General features: G+C 34.6%; 4 protein-coding genes across 10 annotated transcripts; 1 reads left to right on the top strand and 3 right to left on the bottom strand.

The window, feature by feature from the left end:
• Positions 1-979: 979 nt before the first annotated feature.
• LOC109129675 (putative defensin-like protein 262) lies at positions 980-1,520 on the bottom strand. Its single transcript, XM_019238235.2, has 2 exons — positions 1,397-1,520; positions 980-1,298 (listed from the first exon to the last, which is right to left on the bottom strand). Exons 1-2 carry the CDS (start codon positions 1,452-1,454, stop codon positions 1,060-1,062), a joined length of 297 nt encoding a protein of 98 aa, XP_019093780.1. The 5' UTR covers positions 1,455-1,520; the 3' UTR covers positions 980-1,059.
• Positions 1,521-4,726: 3,206 nt separating this feature from the next.
• On the bottom strand, positions 4,727-5,301 carry LOC109129645 (putative defensin-like protein 263). The gene is made up of 2 exons (XM_019238161.2): positions 5,180-5,301; positions 4,727-5,100 (listed from the first exon to the last, which is right to left on the bottom strand). The coding sequence occupies exons 1-2, from the start codon at positions 5,235-5,237 to the stop codon at positions 4,913-4,915; spliced, it is 246 nt and encodes an 81-aa protein (XP_019093706.1). The 5' UTR covers positions 5,238-5,301; the 3' UTR covers positions 4,727-4,912.
• A 185-nt stretch (positions 5,302-5,486) lies between these two features.
• Positions 5,487-8,628, bottom strand: LOC104753694 (WPP domain-interacting tail-anchored protein 2). Of its 6 annotated transcripts, none has more exons than XM_087491678.1 (5): positions 8,267-8,628; positions 7,301-7,775; positions 6,089-7,221; positions 5,851-6,001; positions 5,487-5,737 (listed from the first exon to the last, which is right to left on the bottom strand). In XM_087491678.1, exons 2-5 carry the CDS (start codon positions 7,767-7,769, stop codon positions 5,730-5,732), a joined length of 1,761 nt encoding a protein of 586 aa, XP_087347804.1. In that variant the 5' UTR covers positions 7,770-7,775; positions 8,267-8,628; the 3' UTR covers positions 5,487-5,729. The 6 variants fall into 6 exon arrangements, with proteins under 6 accessions (XP_087347804.1, XP_087347806.1, XP_087347802.1 ...); XM_087491680.1 differs by having other exon boundaries at positions 5,487-5,734; positions 8,267-8,614; XM_087491676.1 differs by having other exon boundaries at positions 5,855-6,001; positions 8,267-8,614.
• Positions 8,629-8,871: 243 nt separating this feature from the next.
• LOC104750693 (uncharacterized) lies at positions 8,872-12,344 on the top strand. Of its 2 annotated transcripts, XM_087490411.1 has the most exons (3): positions 8,872-9,315; positions 11,603-11,826; positions 11,903-12,344. In XM_087490411.1, the coding sequence occupies exons 2-3, from the start codon at positions 11,615-11,617 to the stop codon at positions 12,192-12,194; spliced, it is 504 nt and encodes a 167-aa protein (XP_087346537.1). In that variant the 5' UTR covers positions 8,872-9,315; positions 11,603-11,614; the 3' UTR covers positions 12,195-12,344. The 2 variants fall into 2 exon arrangements, 1 of the variants encoding a protein (XP_087346537.1); XR_015583769.1 differs by lacking the exons at positions 11,603-11,826; positions 11,903-12,344 and adding an exon at positions 11,031-11,497.
• The last annotated feature ends 3,851 nt before the right edge of the window (positions 12,345-16,195 follow it).

Genomic DNA, 16,195 nt, shown 5'->3' with positions numbered 1-16,195 from the left:
GTCAAAAATTATTATTTTTCAAAACAGCTAACTAAGATAATATCATTAAATCTACATAAAATTTACATGTTTACTAGGGTAGTACATGCGCATGCATGCGCGGTAATTAGAATTTAAGAAAAACAGTTTTGATATTTTAGGATATGGTGTTTTTTTAATTTAATATTTTTAATATTTGGTAATTGAAATATTGTGTTTTATTTTTAGAAAAAAAAATGATTTTTTGGATTGTCATGAACATGTATTGGAGACCCATATAATTCAATTTGCATATATAAAGAAGGGTTTACCTTCTAAAGATTCATAGTTGTTGATAGAGGATATGAGAGAATTTGGTAGAGAGTTTGATAGAGAGTTTGAACCTTTTTTATTCTAAAGTATATATGTTTTTCCTATTAGTAACCTAGCTAATTATGTATCCAACTGATAATAATAAATAATAAATCTTTATAATTTAAATACATTAACACCATATTACGACGTTATAAAAAATGAACTTTGAACTATGTATAAAATGAAATAAAAATGGCTAGCCAGAAAATGTCTTCGGTCGTATATACTTTGAGTTATGGTTTTTTGATCTAAATAGAATATTTCAAAATAGACTGAAAACAAAAAATTCTCAAAATCAAATCCAAAAAAAGTTCAAAGAACAGCAGAATATAAAATTCGACACTTAGGTTCAGATCCTACTATTTAATAAAATAATTGCATACGTTCAATAACATGATTAGCCATTTGAGTGACAATCAATCTCGGTTAGTATATTACTTAGTATATTATGACCACTGGTATTCAATCTTTTATCTAATTGGTTAAAATCTTTTAAATAAATATTAAACAATATTATGTTATGTAAAAATAAAAATACATTTATAAAATGGCATATGATTGGACTTGTTTCAAATCCCAATTGTATTGAATACTAGCTTCAGAGATATGTTTTGAAGAATAATGAATAATTCGATTCAAACACTAGTTTATAGTACTGTATCTCTCTTTTTCCTCTGTGTCTTATAATTAGAATTTATGGTGGGTACCAAATCTCCTAAACACTCGTTAACAGGTACATGTACAACAACCAATATCACACCTACAGGCACATGTTCCAAACTTGCATTGCGGAGGACAGTACTTGTAACAGTCAAGATCTACAGTACAAACCCGACCGTTATTATCCATTATATGTGCTACTGGCGGCAAGCAGTTACAGTTCTTCTTTCCTTGAGGACATTTGCCGTCGATGCAGTTCACTTCTTCCTCCACCATCATCTCTCTTGCATCACCCAAAGAAGAACCTTTGATCACAAGTAATCACCACAAACTTCAATAAATACAATACCAAAAGCAAAAAAAAAGAATATAACAAAGAACAATATCCATAGAAGAAGCTTACAAAATGCTATGACTGCGAGGGAGAACAAGAAAACAAGCTTGAGAGACGTTTTCTCCATTGCTAATGGTAAAACTCAAAAAACTTATCTTGTTAATTTTGATTGCACGAGTGATGAAGAGAAGAGAAGTCAGATTGTCTTATTTGTAGAAGTTGAAAAAGCATCCAAAGAATATTAAATGGAAGATAATATTGTTAAGGATACACTCGTATCACACGTCTTCACTACCACAATAACTATTTCCTAGTTGGTATTCCATTCTATAATTCGCTTAACCTAATATATATATTTCCTTTAAAGATGAAAGAAACAGCATAAAAACTATTGCCAAAACTGGTAAGCGTCTCAAGTTACTAGAATGGCTCTCTCATCCTCCTGTTCAAAGAGAACAAAGACAATATAAGATTAGAAAAAAAAAAAAAAAAATACTTAGGTTCACCCCTAAGGGTGAATGCTTGTATTCATCTCCTCCATTCTCAACCAGAATCTCTATCTAATATTTTATTTAAAAAAAAAAAATCAAAACTAAATTTAAAAGCAAAACAAATTTAGGAAATAAATTATTAATGAAAGTTAAATATTGACTTGGTTTATATTTTACAATTAAAATAGGTCATATATCGGTTTATGTTTATAAATGAGAATTAGTGTTTAGATTTTACAATTAGAACAAAATTATATATATATATATATCGGTTTGGATGTACAAATGAGGTGATTAGTTTAGATTTTACAATTAAAACAAAATTATATGTCGGTTTGGATTCACAAATGAAGTGGTTAGAGTTTAGATTTTACAATTATAACAAATTTGTATGTCGGTTTGGATTTACAAACGAGGTGGTTAGGGTTCAGATTTTACAATAATTAGAACGAAATTATATGTCAGTTTGGGTTTACAAATGAGGTGGTTAGAGTTTAGATTTTACAATTAGAACAAAATTATATATCGTTTTGGGTTTACAAATGACATGTTTCGGGTTCAAATTTTGAAATTAGAGCGGAATTATATATCGGTTTGGTTTATAAAAAACGATTTGAGTTTTTTATTTTACAATGATGTATACAAATTTTGTTGAAAAAATTTTGGGTTCACCCCTAGGGGTGAACTTATCTTATTCACCTCCTCTTAATTAGCCAATAAAAATACAACAATATGTCATATCATATCATATTTAAAAAATAAATCAAAATTAAAATAAAAAGACAAAACAAATTAAGGAAACAAATTCTGTATACTTTTTATTAAGGAACTTATCTCGGTTTGGGTTTATAAAAGAGTATAGGGTTTAAATTTTATAATTAAGATTACATATCGGTTTGGGTTTATAAAAGAATGGTTGGGGTTTAGATTTTATAATTAAACATAATTATATGTCGTTTGGGCTTACAAAAGAGTGGTTAGAGTTTAGATTTTACAATTAAACGAAATTATATGTCGGTTTGGGTTTACAGAAGAGTGATTAGAGTTTAGATTTTACAATTAAACAAAATTATATGTCGGTTTGGATTTATTAAAGAGTGGTTAGAGTTTATATTTTACAATTACACAAAATTATCTGTTGGTTTGGGTTTATAAAACATGGTTAGGATTTAGATGTGATAATTAAAAATTATATTATAATGTTTAAATTAACAATTTTAAAATTAATTGATTTACAGAATTTTTTCCTTAATTAAGAATTTGTTTCCGTAATTAAGAGGGGGTGAATAAGAGAAGTTCGTCTGTAGGGGTGAACCCAATAATTGTCCAAATTTGTTTTCTTATTTCCTTATCTTAACTCAAGTATTGTCCAAAAAGAAGAAAAGGCTCTCGTTCTTTGTTTCCCGCTATAATTTTATGGTTACTACCGGTAACCATTAGAGGAACAAAATGATCAAATTTTAACAAAGGAAAGGAAAAGATGCAGATAACTAACAAAATAATAACTGGTGACAAAAAAATAACAATATTTTTTAAAATATATTAAATATTTAATAAATCAATCAATAAAGATACTAATACTACTTTTAATGTATATAAAATAATTTTTACATTTGATTTAAAAATAAAATTTGTCAATTAAATTTTAGATATGTAACAACCCGTCCCGTGGACCCCACTAGCCCACCGCTAGTGGCCCCAACAGACCGTCTGTGGATCCCACTAGCCCACCGCTAGCCGCCCAACCGAACTCCAAGCTGGCCCTGCATGGCATCGATCATAACCCCTAACTGTGGCAAATGAAACTACTCATCCAAATCTACAGTAGGTTATTGGTGCGCCAGGCGTTCCTCGAACCCTAGTCATCACCCTTTATCAACCTTCCCACAGGACAAGTTGTCACCTTGCCACCAATTGATCTGCAGGTCAATTGGTGACAACTTGTCATGTGGGAAGGTTTATAAAGGGTGATGACTAGGGTTCGAGGAACGCCTGACGCACCAATAACCTACTGTGGATTTGGATGAGTAGTTCCATTTGCCACGGTGAGGGGTTAGGATCGATGCCCTGCAGGGTCAGCTTGGAGTCCGGTTGGGCGGCTAGCGGTGGGCTAGTGGGGTCTACGGAAGGTCTGTTGGGGCAGCTAGCGGTGGACTAGTGGGGTCCACGGGACGGATTGTTACAAGATACATCTTATTAAATAATGATAGTTAATATTAACCTACAATAAATTTTAAAAATAATTTAAAATATTCTTTAGTTTTTCTTTACGATATAACCATCTTTTAAATTTATTTTACTATTCATACAATTTCCAAATTGAGCTTTGAGATTAATTTAACATGAAATTGTGTATCACAAATATTTTTCTGCTAATATACTGTGAAAAATATTAATATTATTGTATTATAAGATTGAAATATTATTAATAAATATACTTTTTATTTATTTTAAAATAAAAAAAGAATTTTAATATTTGTTCTTTTTTTTGTTTCATTTGTTCCTCATCAATTTTGGGGAGGAATATTTTTATTCTATTGTTCTTTGTTTTATGAAGAATGTAGAAGAATGATGAGAAAATAATATTTCTTGTAAATGGTAAAAATTTTGAGGAATGAAGAGGAATATCATATTCCTCCTCGTTTTTTTCCTAAATTATGATTACCAATTGGAGCCTATATCTTCCTTTATCGATAGTCTTCACTTTTGATGCTTGACAAGCCTAAACAAAGATTTTTTGTCTCTGATTTCTTCTTTGGTTCATTGTCATCTAACTAATTCTCGGGTTGTCAATATTTAACAGTTGTGGTCTGCCCATCCAATGACCTCTTTCTCCGGTTTGTATACTATTAACTTGTTCGAAACCAAATTTGAAGTCAGTGTTAGAAAGAGAGAGAGCTTTCTCAGATGATATGTAAAACATACTTGGAAGTTTGGAACATGAACACATATATGTTGAACCTGTTTCAGGCCTTCAGTACTTATATCAAATTTCAGTTATATTAGAGTGATGCAGAGATATTTTTTTTAATATATGTAATTGAATATGTCTTGTTCCTCTCTCTTATAACGAGAAATTATGTTTCCAGTTTCTTTAACACTCACAGAAACAGGTTCCAAAATTACAGTTAACAATCTTGCAGCCCTTAGGACAGTACTTGATGCATTCGTTATCTCTGCGGCAAGATACATTGGTCTCATAAGTATCCATTGTTTGTGCTTCAGGACATTTGCCTCCGATGCAGTACACTGCCATCTCTCTCGCGTCACCCATAGACAAACCTTAAAACAAAACGTCAAAACATAACCGAAGCAAATAATCATATAACACATAAGAAGTTATCATAGAAGGAAACATTACAAAATGCTACAACTGTGAGGGAGAACAGGAAGACGAGCTTGAGAGACATTTTCTCCATTGCAAATTTGTTACCTCAAAACCTTTTCTTGTTTCTTTTTTGTTGTACAAGTGATGAAGAGATGATTCAGACTGACTCCTTTCTATAGCTATATATAGAAGGAAGTTAAATGGCAACAAATCTTTTGCGTGAAGGTTTTACCAAGTTTAGTCAGATTCTTTCTGATTACACATTGTTTTAGTCCAACTTGTGAGATCTCTCTCCATTTTAAGAATTCACTTTATCATTTGGTTTTTTTATAGAGGGAAGTAAATTAAAACTTGAGACACATCGCTTGTAATAAATACAAGATAAATGAGTATTTACAACACAATGTACAACTGGCGAATTTGCTAACAGATTTCCCACTGAAGATAACCAAAGAACGAACAAAACAGCACAACAACAACAAGTAAGGCTAAAGCTGGTATTGGGGGCTCCAAGTTTCTTGCCCTTCTGATCTTCATGACCGTGCTAAACATAGACTGGTTCTCTGGTTCTTTCCTTTTTCTCTCATCCTCCTTTTGCAATCAGAGCAAAGACGGCATGCATAATAATATTAATAACAAGAGAGGTTCTATGATCTATATTTTGGTTGTATCATATCATTTTTCAGAAGCAACAAACTGAATACCTGCCTGCAGACTTTCAGAAAGTGCCTCTATTCCATGACCATCTCCTTGAAACAGCAGCTCTTTGTCCCCAGCATAAGATCCATTTCTTTGGTATGTATTTGAGCATTGGTTCACTCTCAGTACTTTGTTTTCCTTTGCCAAAGAATACAGCTGAGGGAAAACAAACATCAATGTGTCAACAAGGATATGCTTTTGTGTCCCTCTAAAGAAAATAATTATGTGCATAGCTGAAATTACCTGCTCTTGTATACGCTCCCTTTCACTGGATAACTGCAACAGAATATCCATCAAAACCTTGTTCCTTGTAGTTATTTCTTGTGCATATCTCTCTTTCTCATCGTTAGCTAGATCCAACATTGCTTCTAAAGATTTCGCTTTCTGCTTCAAAAAGGTCACGTCTCTGTGGAGTTCAGAGTTTGTTGTAGAAAGCAAAACGCATTGCTCCTCCACTGTATCCGTTCTACTCTCGGCTTTTGAGGCTTTAGACTTGAGATCTTCGATTAAGGTTTCCATGTCCCATATTGCTGAATACAACATGTTCTGCTGTTCTTGACTTGCTTCTGATGATACTTTGGAGTTTTGTAATTGAACTTCTAATTCCCTGACTTGCTTCTCCAGAGAGTTCACCTTCTTTGTCTTTTTCTCATCAGCATCTTTTAGAAAATTAAGTTCCTCAGTAAGTTCAAGATTTGCAGCAGTTAGCTCTTTAATCTTACTTTCTCCACTCTCAGCTCTGCTTTCAGCTTCGAAAAGGCTTTCCTTGACCGATTCATTCGCATTTTCCATTTCAGCAAGGTGTACCAGAATCTCTTGTTTAGAGGCATTTACACTTCTCAGCTCAAGCTCAGTATTTCTCAGATTTTGTTCAGCTGACTTCACATGCTCTCTCAAAGTGAGTACCTCTGAAACTGTCGCACTATTCTCTGCAATCCTTGCCTCAAGCTTTTCCACCAGAACATCTCTCGCTTCGAGTTGTACAGTGCAGTCTTCAAGCTTAGCCTTAAGTTCGGATTCCCGTTGAGCTGACCCATTCAGACTAAACTGGAGAACCTGTAGACGTCCAACAAGTTCCTTTGAAATACCTGTAAGCACCTCCGAAGAATTATCTGCCTCTAGAAACCGTCCCCATATGAACTCTGATGCTTCTTCCATCCGCGAAGATACCTCCTCTGTGTAGTGTAGCTTGAGTTTCAGTTGTTCTTCATTTTGCTGGAACTCAACTAACTTCTTCTCGAGATCTAGCTCTCTTGACAATGACTTCTCCAGCATCCTCAAAGCATTTTTATGCCTTAAGTCCGATGGTCTCAGCGCGTATTTCTGCCTTAAATCTTGACCGTTTCCTGAAAACTCCACTGACTCCTCGTTTTCACCTGCCAACATGTTTGTCAAATAACAATCAGAAGCACCAATAACTTTGAAATAACAATAAGTCAATAAGTGATCTCTTACTTGTTCCATTTCTTATGTAATGAAGTGTTCTTCGAAGCTGAGCTAATTGCAAAGTGATCTCTGAGACTTGTCCCCTAGACTGCTTCAAGGATTCTGCAGATTCAGCCAACTTGCCTTCAATAACAATAGAATTTGCATGTTTGCAACAAGATATCTTATAAGAAGTGTCAACGATTTGAGCTTCCAACACATCCAAAACCTCGTCCACTTCCTTTAACTCAGACTCCAATATACCGCATAACAGATCAAATGTCAAAGCCTTTTCAAAAGATGCAGAAGAAGAATCAGGTGTCCCCATGCCTTCAAGATCATTATCCCATGCCAAAAGATGCATAAGAAGAACATGCAGGTTCAGAAGCTTTTCACAAGTATAAGCCGAGTCTATCTCTAGTTTTGTCAACATCCTTAACATCTCTTGCTCCTCCTCACTCCTAGTAGAAAAATGCTCCTCCCGAATTATTTCCTCCATTCTAGGCTTAAAAATTCAAAATCAAGTTAAGTTAAGACCCTCTCTTTCACTACAATGACCTCGAGTTCTAATCCTAGCACTAGTCATAGACTCATAGCTCAAGTCTTCTGTATGAAACAAATCAAATAATTGAAAATGCTATCCCAGAAACACATAATAGAATGTGGAACCAAATCAAAGAGCCTACTTTGTCACAAAACCTAATTAGCAAAGAGAACTCAGCTTGAGAAGTAAAGTATTCTACATCCACTTGTCAAGAAAAGACCAAATAAGCCAAGTCAGTTAGTGTTACATACTTGTGAAAAGACCTCAGCATTTCAAAGAGATCCACCCTAACAAATATTACTAATTTTAGCAGTTTACTACAGCTAAGATTCAAACTTTACAATGAAAGCAGAACCAAAAGATCAAAATTCAACAAGCCAGACAAAAAAAGGTAACAGACAAAACAGAGAGTTTCAAGATCGAACAGGATCTGGAAATATCAAAATCCTTACCGATCAAAATCTGTAACACGAGCCAAACAAAATAGAAAGAGAGAGAGAGCCTTTACTCCGTCAACGAACTTCAATTTTTGTTTGTTTTTCAACTGTGGTCACGGTGTTTCCTTCCTGGCGTCAGGAAAATGTAGCTAAAATGCGCAGATGCTGTTTTACAAGTCAGCCAACGATAAAGAAAGAGCGCGCATGTTAGTGTTCTTTGCGTACGTTAGCAGGAGTGCTATGTTGTTGTTGACGTTGAATTATTGGTATAAAGGAGAAGGAGAAGGAGAAGAAGAAACGGCTCTCTCTTATTGGTTACAGCTATAAAAAGGCCTTACAAAAATTTGTCTCCTCTACTCTCGTGATAACTATAACACACTTTGAGATGTAATATAGTTAGACAATCAATGTAATAATAATGTTTCAAAATTTAAAAAACAAAATTTTGATTTTGCATATTTTTGTGTTTAATGTGTAGATAATAATATCATGATACACTCACATTTAAGATAATGATTTTATTTACTACTAGTATAAATTAGTGATATTTTGTATTTAATTACAAATTCAAATTATTAATCTTTTTTGTTAGTATACAATTGTATTCTCAAAGTTAGACCATCCACAATGGCGTGGATTTGGCCCGTCCCCAATATTTATTGGATTTAAATTTAAATGAAAAAAGCCCAATATCTGAAAAACGGTTCTTATTTGGGGACGTTTTTTTACCGTCCTCTTCGCCACGTGTAGCCGTGTGATTTGTTCTCGAATAAGCTAGGTCTAAAAAAAATGTATTCGGGAGACAAAATCATCCCGAGTTCTTTCTTCTCCCTCTTGACGGCGACCACGAAGGCGATTCGATCCTCCACGACGTTCTGTTCTTTTCACCGGAAAATCTTGCCAGATTAACGAAGCCGATCTTCTGTCGCATCCGAAGCCGGTCCGATCTTCAATACCTAAGACGTCCAGCGGTTCGATCTTCTCTCCCGAAGCGATCTGTCCCTGTCACCCGAAGCTTGTCCGGCGGTTCGAGCTTCTCTCCCGATGATATCCGTCTAAATAAGGTTAGTCTTCTTCCCACTACATGAGATTTAACCTTGATTGGCGCCGATTATCGAATTAGGGTTAGGGATTTGGGATTATCGAATTAGGGTTAGATAATTAGGGTTTGCGAATTAGGGTAATTGAATTAGGGTTATTCAATTAGGGTTAATTAATTGGGGTTATTGAATTAGGGTTATTGATTTAGGGATATTGAATTAGGGTAAATGATTTAGGTTATGTTTCTTTGGTGTTTTTTTTGTTTTTTTCATTTGTTCGATGGATCGTTATGTCTCTGTGTGAAGATCGAGTTGTGTCTGTGTCGTTTGTCCTTTGCTGTAGTTGTTGATCTTATAAACATGTTTGTGTCTTGGTCAAAATTTTTTTAAAACATTGAGTATCGTTAAACTTTGGTTTTTTTTTCTTAAATGTTAAAGGATCATCATCTTTGTGTCTCGGTCTATTTTTTTAACATTGAGATAGGTTAAATTTTTTTTTATCAAGGTTTTCAATTTGGTGATTGTTGTGTCATTGGTATGGTTGGTAAAATGTTTTTGACATTGATTTTGATACAACTTTTGGTTGATTAAGATAGTCATTGTCATTCGTATGATTTTTGGATAAATTTTTTTAACAATGTCATTCGTATGATGTCTCGCATTGATTCGTATGGTTGTGTTTTTTTTTAGGTTTCTCATTTGGTAGTTGTAATGTTTACTTGTAATAAATTGGTAGCATTGTTGTGTAGTTGGTTGTATTTAATTTTAGTGTTGTTTGTTCATAGTTTCTTGTTTAATTTGGTAGTTGTAATGTGTACTTGTCATAAATTGTGATTAGACATTTGTTGTTTGGTCTTTAAGTTTTGATAGTTATTGCAAGTAAGGTTTTAAACCATAAATCTCTTTCATTTATCTTCCCTTTCTCACTTGTAAATGATATTCACTTCTCTTCTATACTCGCATCTCTTATCTTCGCATTCCTTCTCTTCTATACCCGCTTCTAATCTCTGCTTTTCTCTTCTCTTCTCTTCGCATTGATCATCTTCTATACCCGCTTCTCTTCTCTGCTCTTATCTTCTCTTCTCCTCGCATTCCTTCTCTTCCTTATCCGTTTCTTCCTATGGATTCTAATAATCCCTTCTTTCAGTCTTCTTCTTACTTCAACTTGCTTAACAGTCAAGAAGAAGGTGGTTTAAATGATAACTTTCATTGGGAAAGTTATCCACCTTCTGGACAGAGCTCACAACCTTCTCCTCACAGCTCCCAACCTTCTCCTCACAGCTCCCAACCTTCTCCTCACAGCTCGCAAGAAACACCAAAAGAGCGCAAGGAGAGAAAGACATGGACACCTGCTGATGATGAAGTCTTGATCTCCGCATGGCTCAACACTTCAAAAGATCCCATCGTTGCAAATCAACAAAAGGGAGGAAGCTTCTGGAGCAGGATTCAAAAATACTATTGTGACACTCCTCACGCTAGAAACGGTGGGGAACAGATGCTGGTGACACATTGCAAGCAGCGTTGGCACAAGATAAATGACCATACTAACAAGTTCTGTGCCGCATTCGCAGCTGCGGAGAGACAGAACAGCTCTGGTCATTCTGAAAATGATATCATGAAGAATGCACATGATATCTACTTCGCTGCCCATAACAAGAGATTCAACCTTGAACATTGTTGGTTTCGTTTAAGGTTTGAGCAGAAATTTCTATCCCTTAACACTATTAACACGACCCCAGCTCAGCCTGCAACAAAGAGGAAACAAGCTGGTGAAGGTTCGCAGTCATCAAGCTGCAGTGTTGAGGAGTCTGAGAAGAGGCCAGAAGGGATCAAGGCTGCCAAGGCGAAGAGGAACAATGCTCAGTCCACAAACGTGAAGACTCTTGCTGAGTATAAGAGCATGTGGGATGTCAAGAAAGAGGAATTAGCTGAAAAGGAGAAACTACAGAAGCTGGCCATCCTAGACACTCTCCTAGCCAAAAAAGAACCCTTGAGTGCGAGTGAAGAAATCATCATGAACAAGATAGTGTCCCAGTATTTCTGATATTATAGAATGTGTTTGTTGTTTGTTTTTCTTGCTTAGTACTCGGCTTATGTATTTGATTTGTATTCCCTGGTTGTTTGATTTGTATTTCCTGTTTAAGTATTTCTTGCTCAGTTGTGTATTTCTTGTTTCAATCTAAATTAATATAAGTCTATTTTAGTACTCGGCTATTGTAATTTCTAGTAACTCGGCTATTGTATAAACTAACTTAATCAGATTGTGTATTGTTGTACTAAGTCTAATCTGCTTCTTCTTGTTTATCTTCAGGTTACGTAAGACATGGGCCACGACTATAGCTATTCCCAGCCTTCTTCATCTGATCTGGCTGATAAGTACTCAGAGGACACTGCGGATAGAGAGCTAGATGCATTGATTCGTATGGATGAAGCAGAGTCGAGGCAATACCCACCTCAACCGGAGGTGGAGCATGGATTCCCGAAGGAATGTTATTGTGGTGCGAAGCCTTTTTTAACCAACTGCTACAACAGAAGGTATGTGATGAAGTATAAGTTTAAATAAAGTATAAGTGTAAGTTTCGTATACGTACTAACTCCTTATTTATTGCAGGTTCTTCACATGTCCAAATGTCGATGATGGTGAGATGCATATTCACAAGTGGTGGGATGTGGCTGTAATGGAGGAGTTGAGGGACAGTGATAGACGATATGAAGTGATGGCTGAGAAGGTAGATTACTTAACCTTGTTCAATGATGAGAGTAACGCAACTGAACAGAAACTGGTAAGGTTGGAGAATGTAGTTAATGAGATATGTAAGGAAAATAAGTTAAGAAAATTTACTGATTTGCTGGTTGTAGGTGTAATCATCATTTTCACATGTATTTTGTTCATGTTGGTGTAATGATTTACACGGGTACTTGTTGTTTTCTTATCATGTATGTTGTTTTGTTTTGGTCTCTCACGGGTATTACATGTATTTTGACTACGGACGTGTTGGTCTCTGTCACGGGTACTTGTTGTTGGTGTAATCATGTATGTTCTTTTGTTTTGGTCTCTCACGGGTTACAAACTGGAACTCCACTATATATATGATAACTCACACCAAACACGACCAAACCAACAACACAAGTCATTTCTTTATCTTCCTTTCTTCATAACCAAAGTAGCAACTCATTTCATCAAATAAGATCAAAGCAACAAAATACTCTCGCTCTCTTCCTTTAACTTCCATTCTCTTCTTCTCTCTTTAATACAAAGTCATTTCTTCATTTCTTTTCCTTTCTCTTGAAATGGGATCATCTTCAAACCATTATCATTACCATGGAGATGATGATCACTATCACTACCAAGCAGATGATAGTGATCATTTTGATGCTTATTTAGAAAATATTTATGATGTCTCCCAAAATATCCCCGAACCAAACCAGCCACAAGAAAGGATTTTTATCGAGCGAAACCGGGAAGAAGGCCACAATAATCTTTGGAATGATTATTTTAGTGACACCGGTGTGGGTTCAACACGGAGAACATGTGGATCAAACATTTACCGTTGGTGCCGCCGGTGTGGGTTCAAATATCAGCAGTACGATTACTCGTCAAACAAGACTTCGGGATAAACAAGCTCATGATCAACTAAAACATGATTTGATTGAGCATATTTGGACAAACTTTGGACATCTTCCGGATAATGAAGTTTGATTTTAAAATTTCTATGAGTTGAATAAAATGTTTGTTTTGGTTTTGATGTTTTTATGTTATATTTTTAATGTTATTAATTTCTAAATTGTATGTTTTTGTATTTTCTTTCTTTAAATAATTAATCTTTAAACTTTCAAAATAATATTATTTTATTTGGGGGACCAAACCCAAATACACACCAATGCTCCTACTAAAAATAAGAAACCCTCAAAATATTAGTATTAAATGTGGGGGACCAAAAAAAGTCCCACACCATTGTGGATGGTCTTAGTAGTACAATTTATTATTGAATGGCATGTGTCTACCGGCGATGGTTTATTTTTTAAAAAATTGATGACATGTATCTACTACTCTAATTCAATTTTGTGACAGGTGATGATTAGATATGCGGAACTAATGTATGCGATTGGGATTAAATTGTTCGTGGTCAGGTCAACATATGGTTGAGACATAAACTAATTGTGAATTTGTAGAGTAGAGTAGAGGACATGACGTAGTTGCTTTGTTTATATGATGGTTCGATTGTGTATGTTAATATATATGGTGAATATTACGAGGGTAATTGTGATTGGCTCGTGACCATGTATGGGAATCGCGAACGTATGTATAGAAAGCGTTTTATTGTTTACAAGATGTGATTAACATGTGTTGAAAACTTGAAATAGAACGCAAGATATATAGTTTGTAATATATATTGAAAAAAACGATCGTCTCACTCACACTAACCATTAGTAGTTGTTCAAGCCTTGTTTATAGTGCAGGTTAAGACACTCGAGGTAAAGAATCTATGCATGCGAGATTACATGATTATCAAGACGTGTCAAAGGTTTGACTTCAGAAATCTGTGTTTTGAATTGTGTTACCATTTAAGAAAAAGGTTATCTTACTAGATTAAATTTTATTTATCTCCAAGTTGATAACGTGATCCTACAACCATTTTTAAAGCATGTTAAAATAAACTTGGGTCTTATTTTGTAAGATATTTTAATTATTTGGCAAAAAATTTGGTTGTATACGGTATACCTAACAAAAATTGTTCTACGTACAGCATTTTTATGTTCCAAGTGCTCTACAATTATTATAAACTTACCGATAATATATTTGATGTAAAGTTTGTAATCGTGTTTGTAATAACTGATCTTCGTCATATGTAAACTTTATTACAAGTGTTACTACTTACTTTTTTTGTTTTTTTGTTCTTTGTCATCTGGTATTCACTACAAGAAAACAGCGTAAAACCGATACGCATATCCGTCAGTTTTCTGTCGGAAACGACGATTACCGACAAATTACAGACGTAAATGTCCGTCGGTTCTAGAACGTCAGAAAAAATAATTCGTCGGAAATCTGTCGAAAATTACCGACTGATTTCCGACAAGACAAATACCAACAGATAACCGACAAACATGTTGAGTCGGTAAACCGTCGGTAAATATCGACAGATTTCCGGTGGATATCTTACCGACGGATTTTGTACCGACGGTTTCCGACAGGATTATACCGACGGGTTTCCGACAGCATTATACCGACGGGTTTCCGACGGAATATTTACCAGCGGGTTTCCGATAGCACGAATACCGACGGATTTTCCAACGGTTTCACGATTGATTTTCGTAAACCTCCGTCATTTCCGACAGAATACCGACGGAATGTTTCGAAAAAATCCATCGTTTCCGACAGATTACCGACCGATTTCTTCGAAAAAGTCCGTCATTTCCGACTGATTACCGACTGATGTATTTTTTGTATTTTTTTTTAAATTGCATAATTATTCAAATTTTAATACTAAATTTTTTGTTAAAATAGAAATGCTTATATATTAATATTTAAAAATTTTAGGGAAATATTATTTCGTACAAACATGGAAAATGTTCTAAAAACCGAAAACATAAATATTTTACAAAATAAAGCTAGAATTCAGAAATCTAAAAGGCAGAATGTCTTGCCCGCATCTCGCTCATGAACGCTGCTAGATCCTCATCCCTCTTCTTATTCTCCTCGTCCCTTTTTTTGTTCTCCGCTTTTTGTTCTTCCATTTCCTTTTCCAATGCTGCAATCTGAGCATCCTTCTCTTGCAGAGCTTGTTGGAACTCTTGTGTGGGAGCAAATGAGTAACCCGTTGATTGAGAAAACGAGCTTTGTTGGGAGAGATTTCCAAGTCCAAAAATCCGTCCCTTGTTTTTTTCAGTTTCCTACACATTCATTTTAAAAATTATTCAAACATTTTAAAACAAAACAAAGTAAAATCAAATTTTTAAAAAAAACAAATATTACCTCATAAAAAATTTCGTTTAATTTCTCTCTTCCAAGTTCAACAGTAGACTCCGATCCTTCAGAAGATTGTTGGGAACTGATTATCTCCTCTTGCCGCCTCCGCGAACTCTCAACAACCAGCTTAGCTCTACCATCTTGTATTTGTTTGGTCTTTTTGTTGGTATGCATATCCTCCATCAAAGTAATATGGTCTGGTACCGCACCATCCCTAATAGTCTAAAAGAAGTATTTTAATTATATAAAGATTGTCTTATTAATGATAAAAAATAACAATTATACGAAATCTTAAAACTTACAAGTTGGCGTTGTCGGGTATAGGCGCTAACTGGACCATTGTTGTGGGTTGCCATGCCCAACCCACCACGGTCGCTCCTTCTATTCTGAGAATATTTTGAGGAAAGTGAAACTGTATTTACTTCACCCCAATATTGAATCAAACCTTGGAAGAGATCATCGCTCAACCCTTTTGGCACCTTTCCTTTCTTCCACTTTTGCTTCCACTCATTCAACATCTTAGAATATTGTCTAGCAGCCGCCTTCTTAAACTCTTTTCGAACGTTGTTGGTGATATCCGCCTTCTTAAACTCTAGCAGTCGCCTTCTTAGAATATTGTCTAGCAGCCGCCTTCTTAAACTCCAGAGTTTTAGTTTAATTAAAGAACATAAATGATTGTTTTACCAAAAACACAAAAATTAGTTTTTTCCAAAAATAACAGTATTAGTTTTTTTCCAAAATCATTTTTAGTTTTTTTCTTCAAAAACTAAATTAACACATAATTTATAACATTAACACATATTTTACAATAATAACAAATAACTAAACTTTCAACCAAAAAAAAAAATTCTAGAAAAAAAAACAAGATAAAACAATTAAACAAAAACCAAATCATCAAAAAAAACCGAAATCTAACACCCTAACAAAAACAAAAAC

The sequence above is a fragment of the Camelina sativa genome, chromosome 16 (genome assembly GCF_030686135.1).
Source record: "Camelina sativa cultivar CO46 ecotype springtype chromosome 16, ASM3068613v1".
NCBI classification, from domain to species: Eukaryota; Viridiplantae; Streptophyta; class Magnoliopsida; order Brassicales; family Brassicaceae; genus Camelina; species Camelina sativa.
The sequence above is the reverse complement of the archived record's forward strand: the minus strand, read 5'-3'. Positions and strand labels throughout refer to the sequence as shown.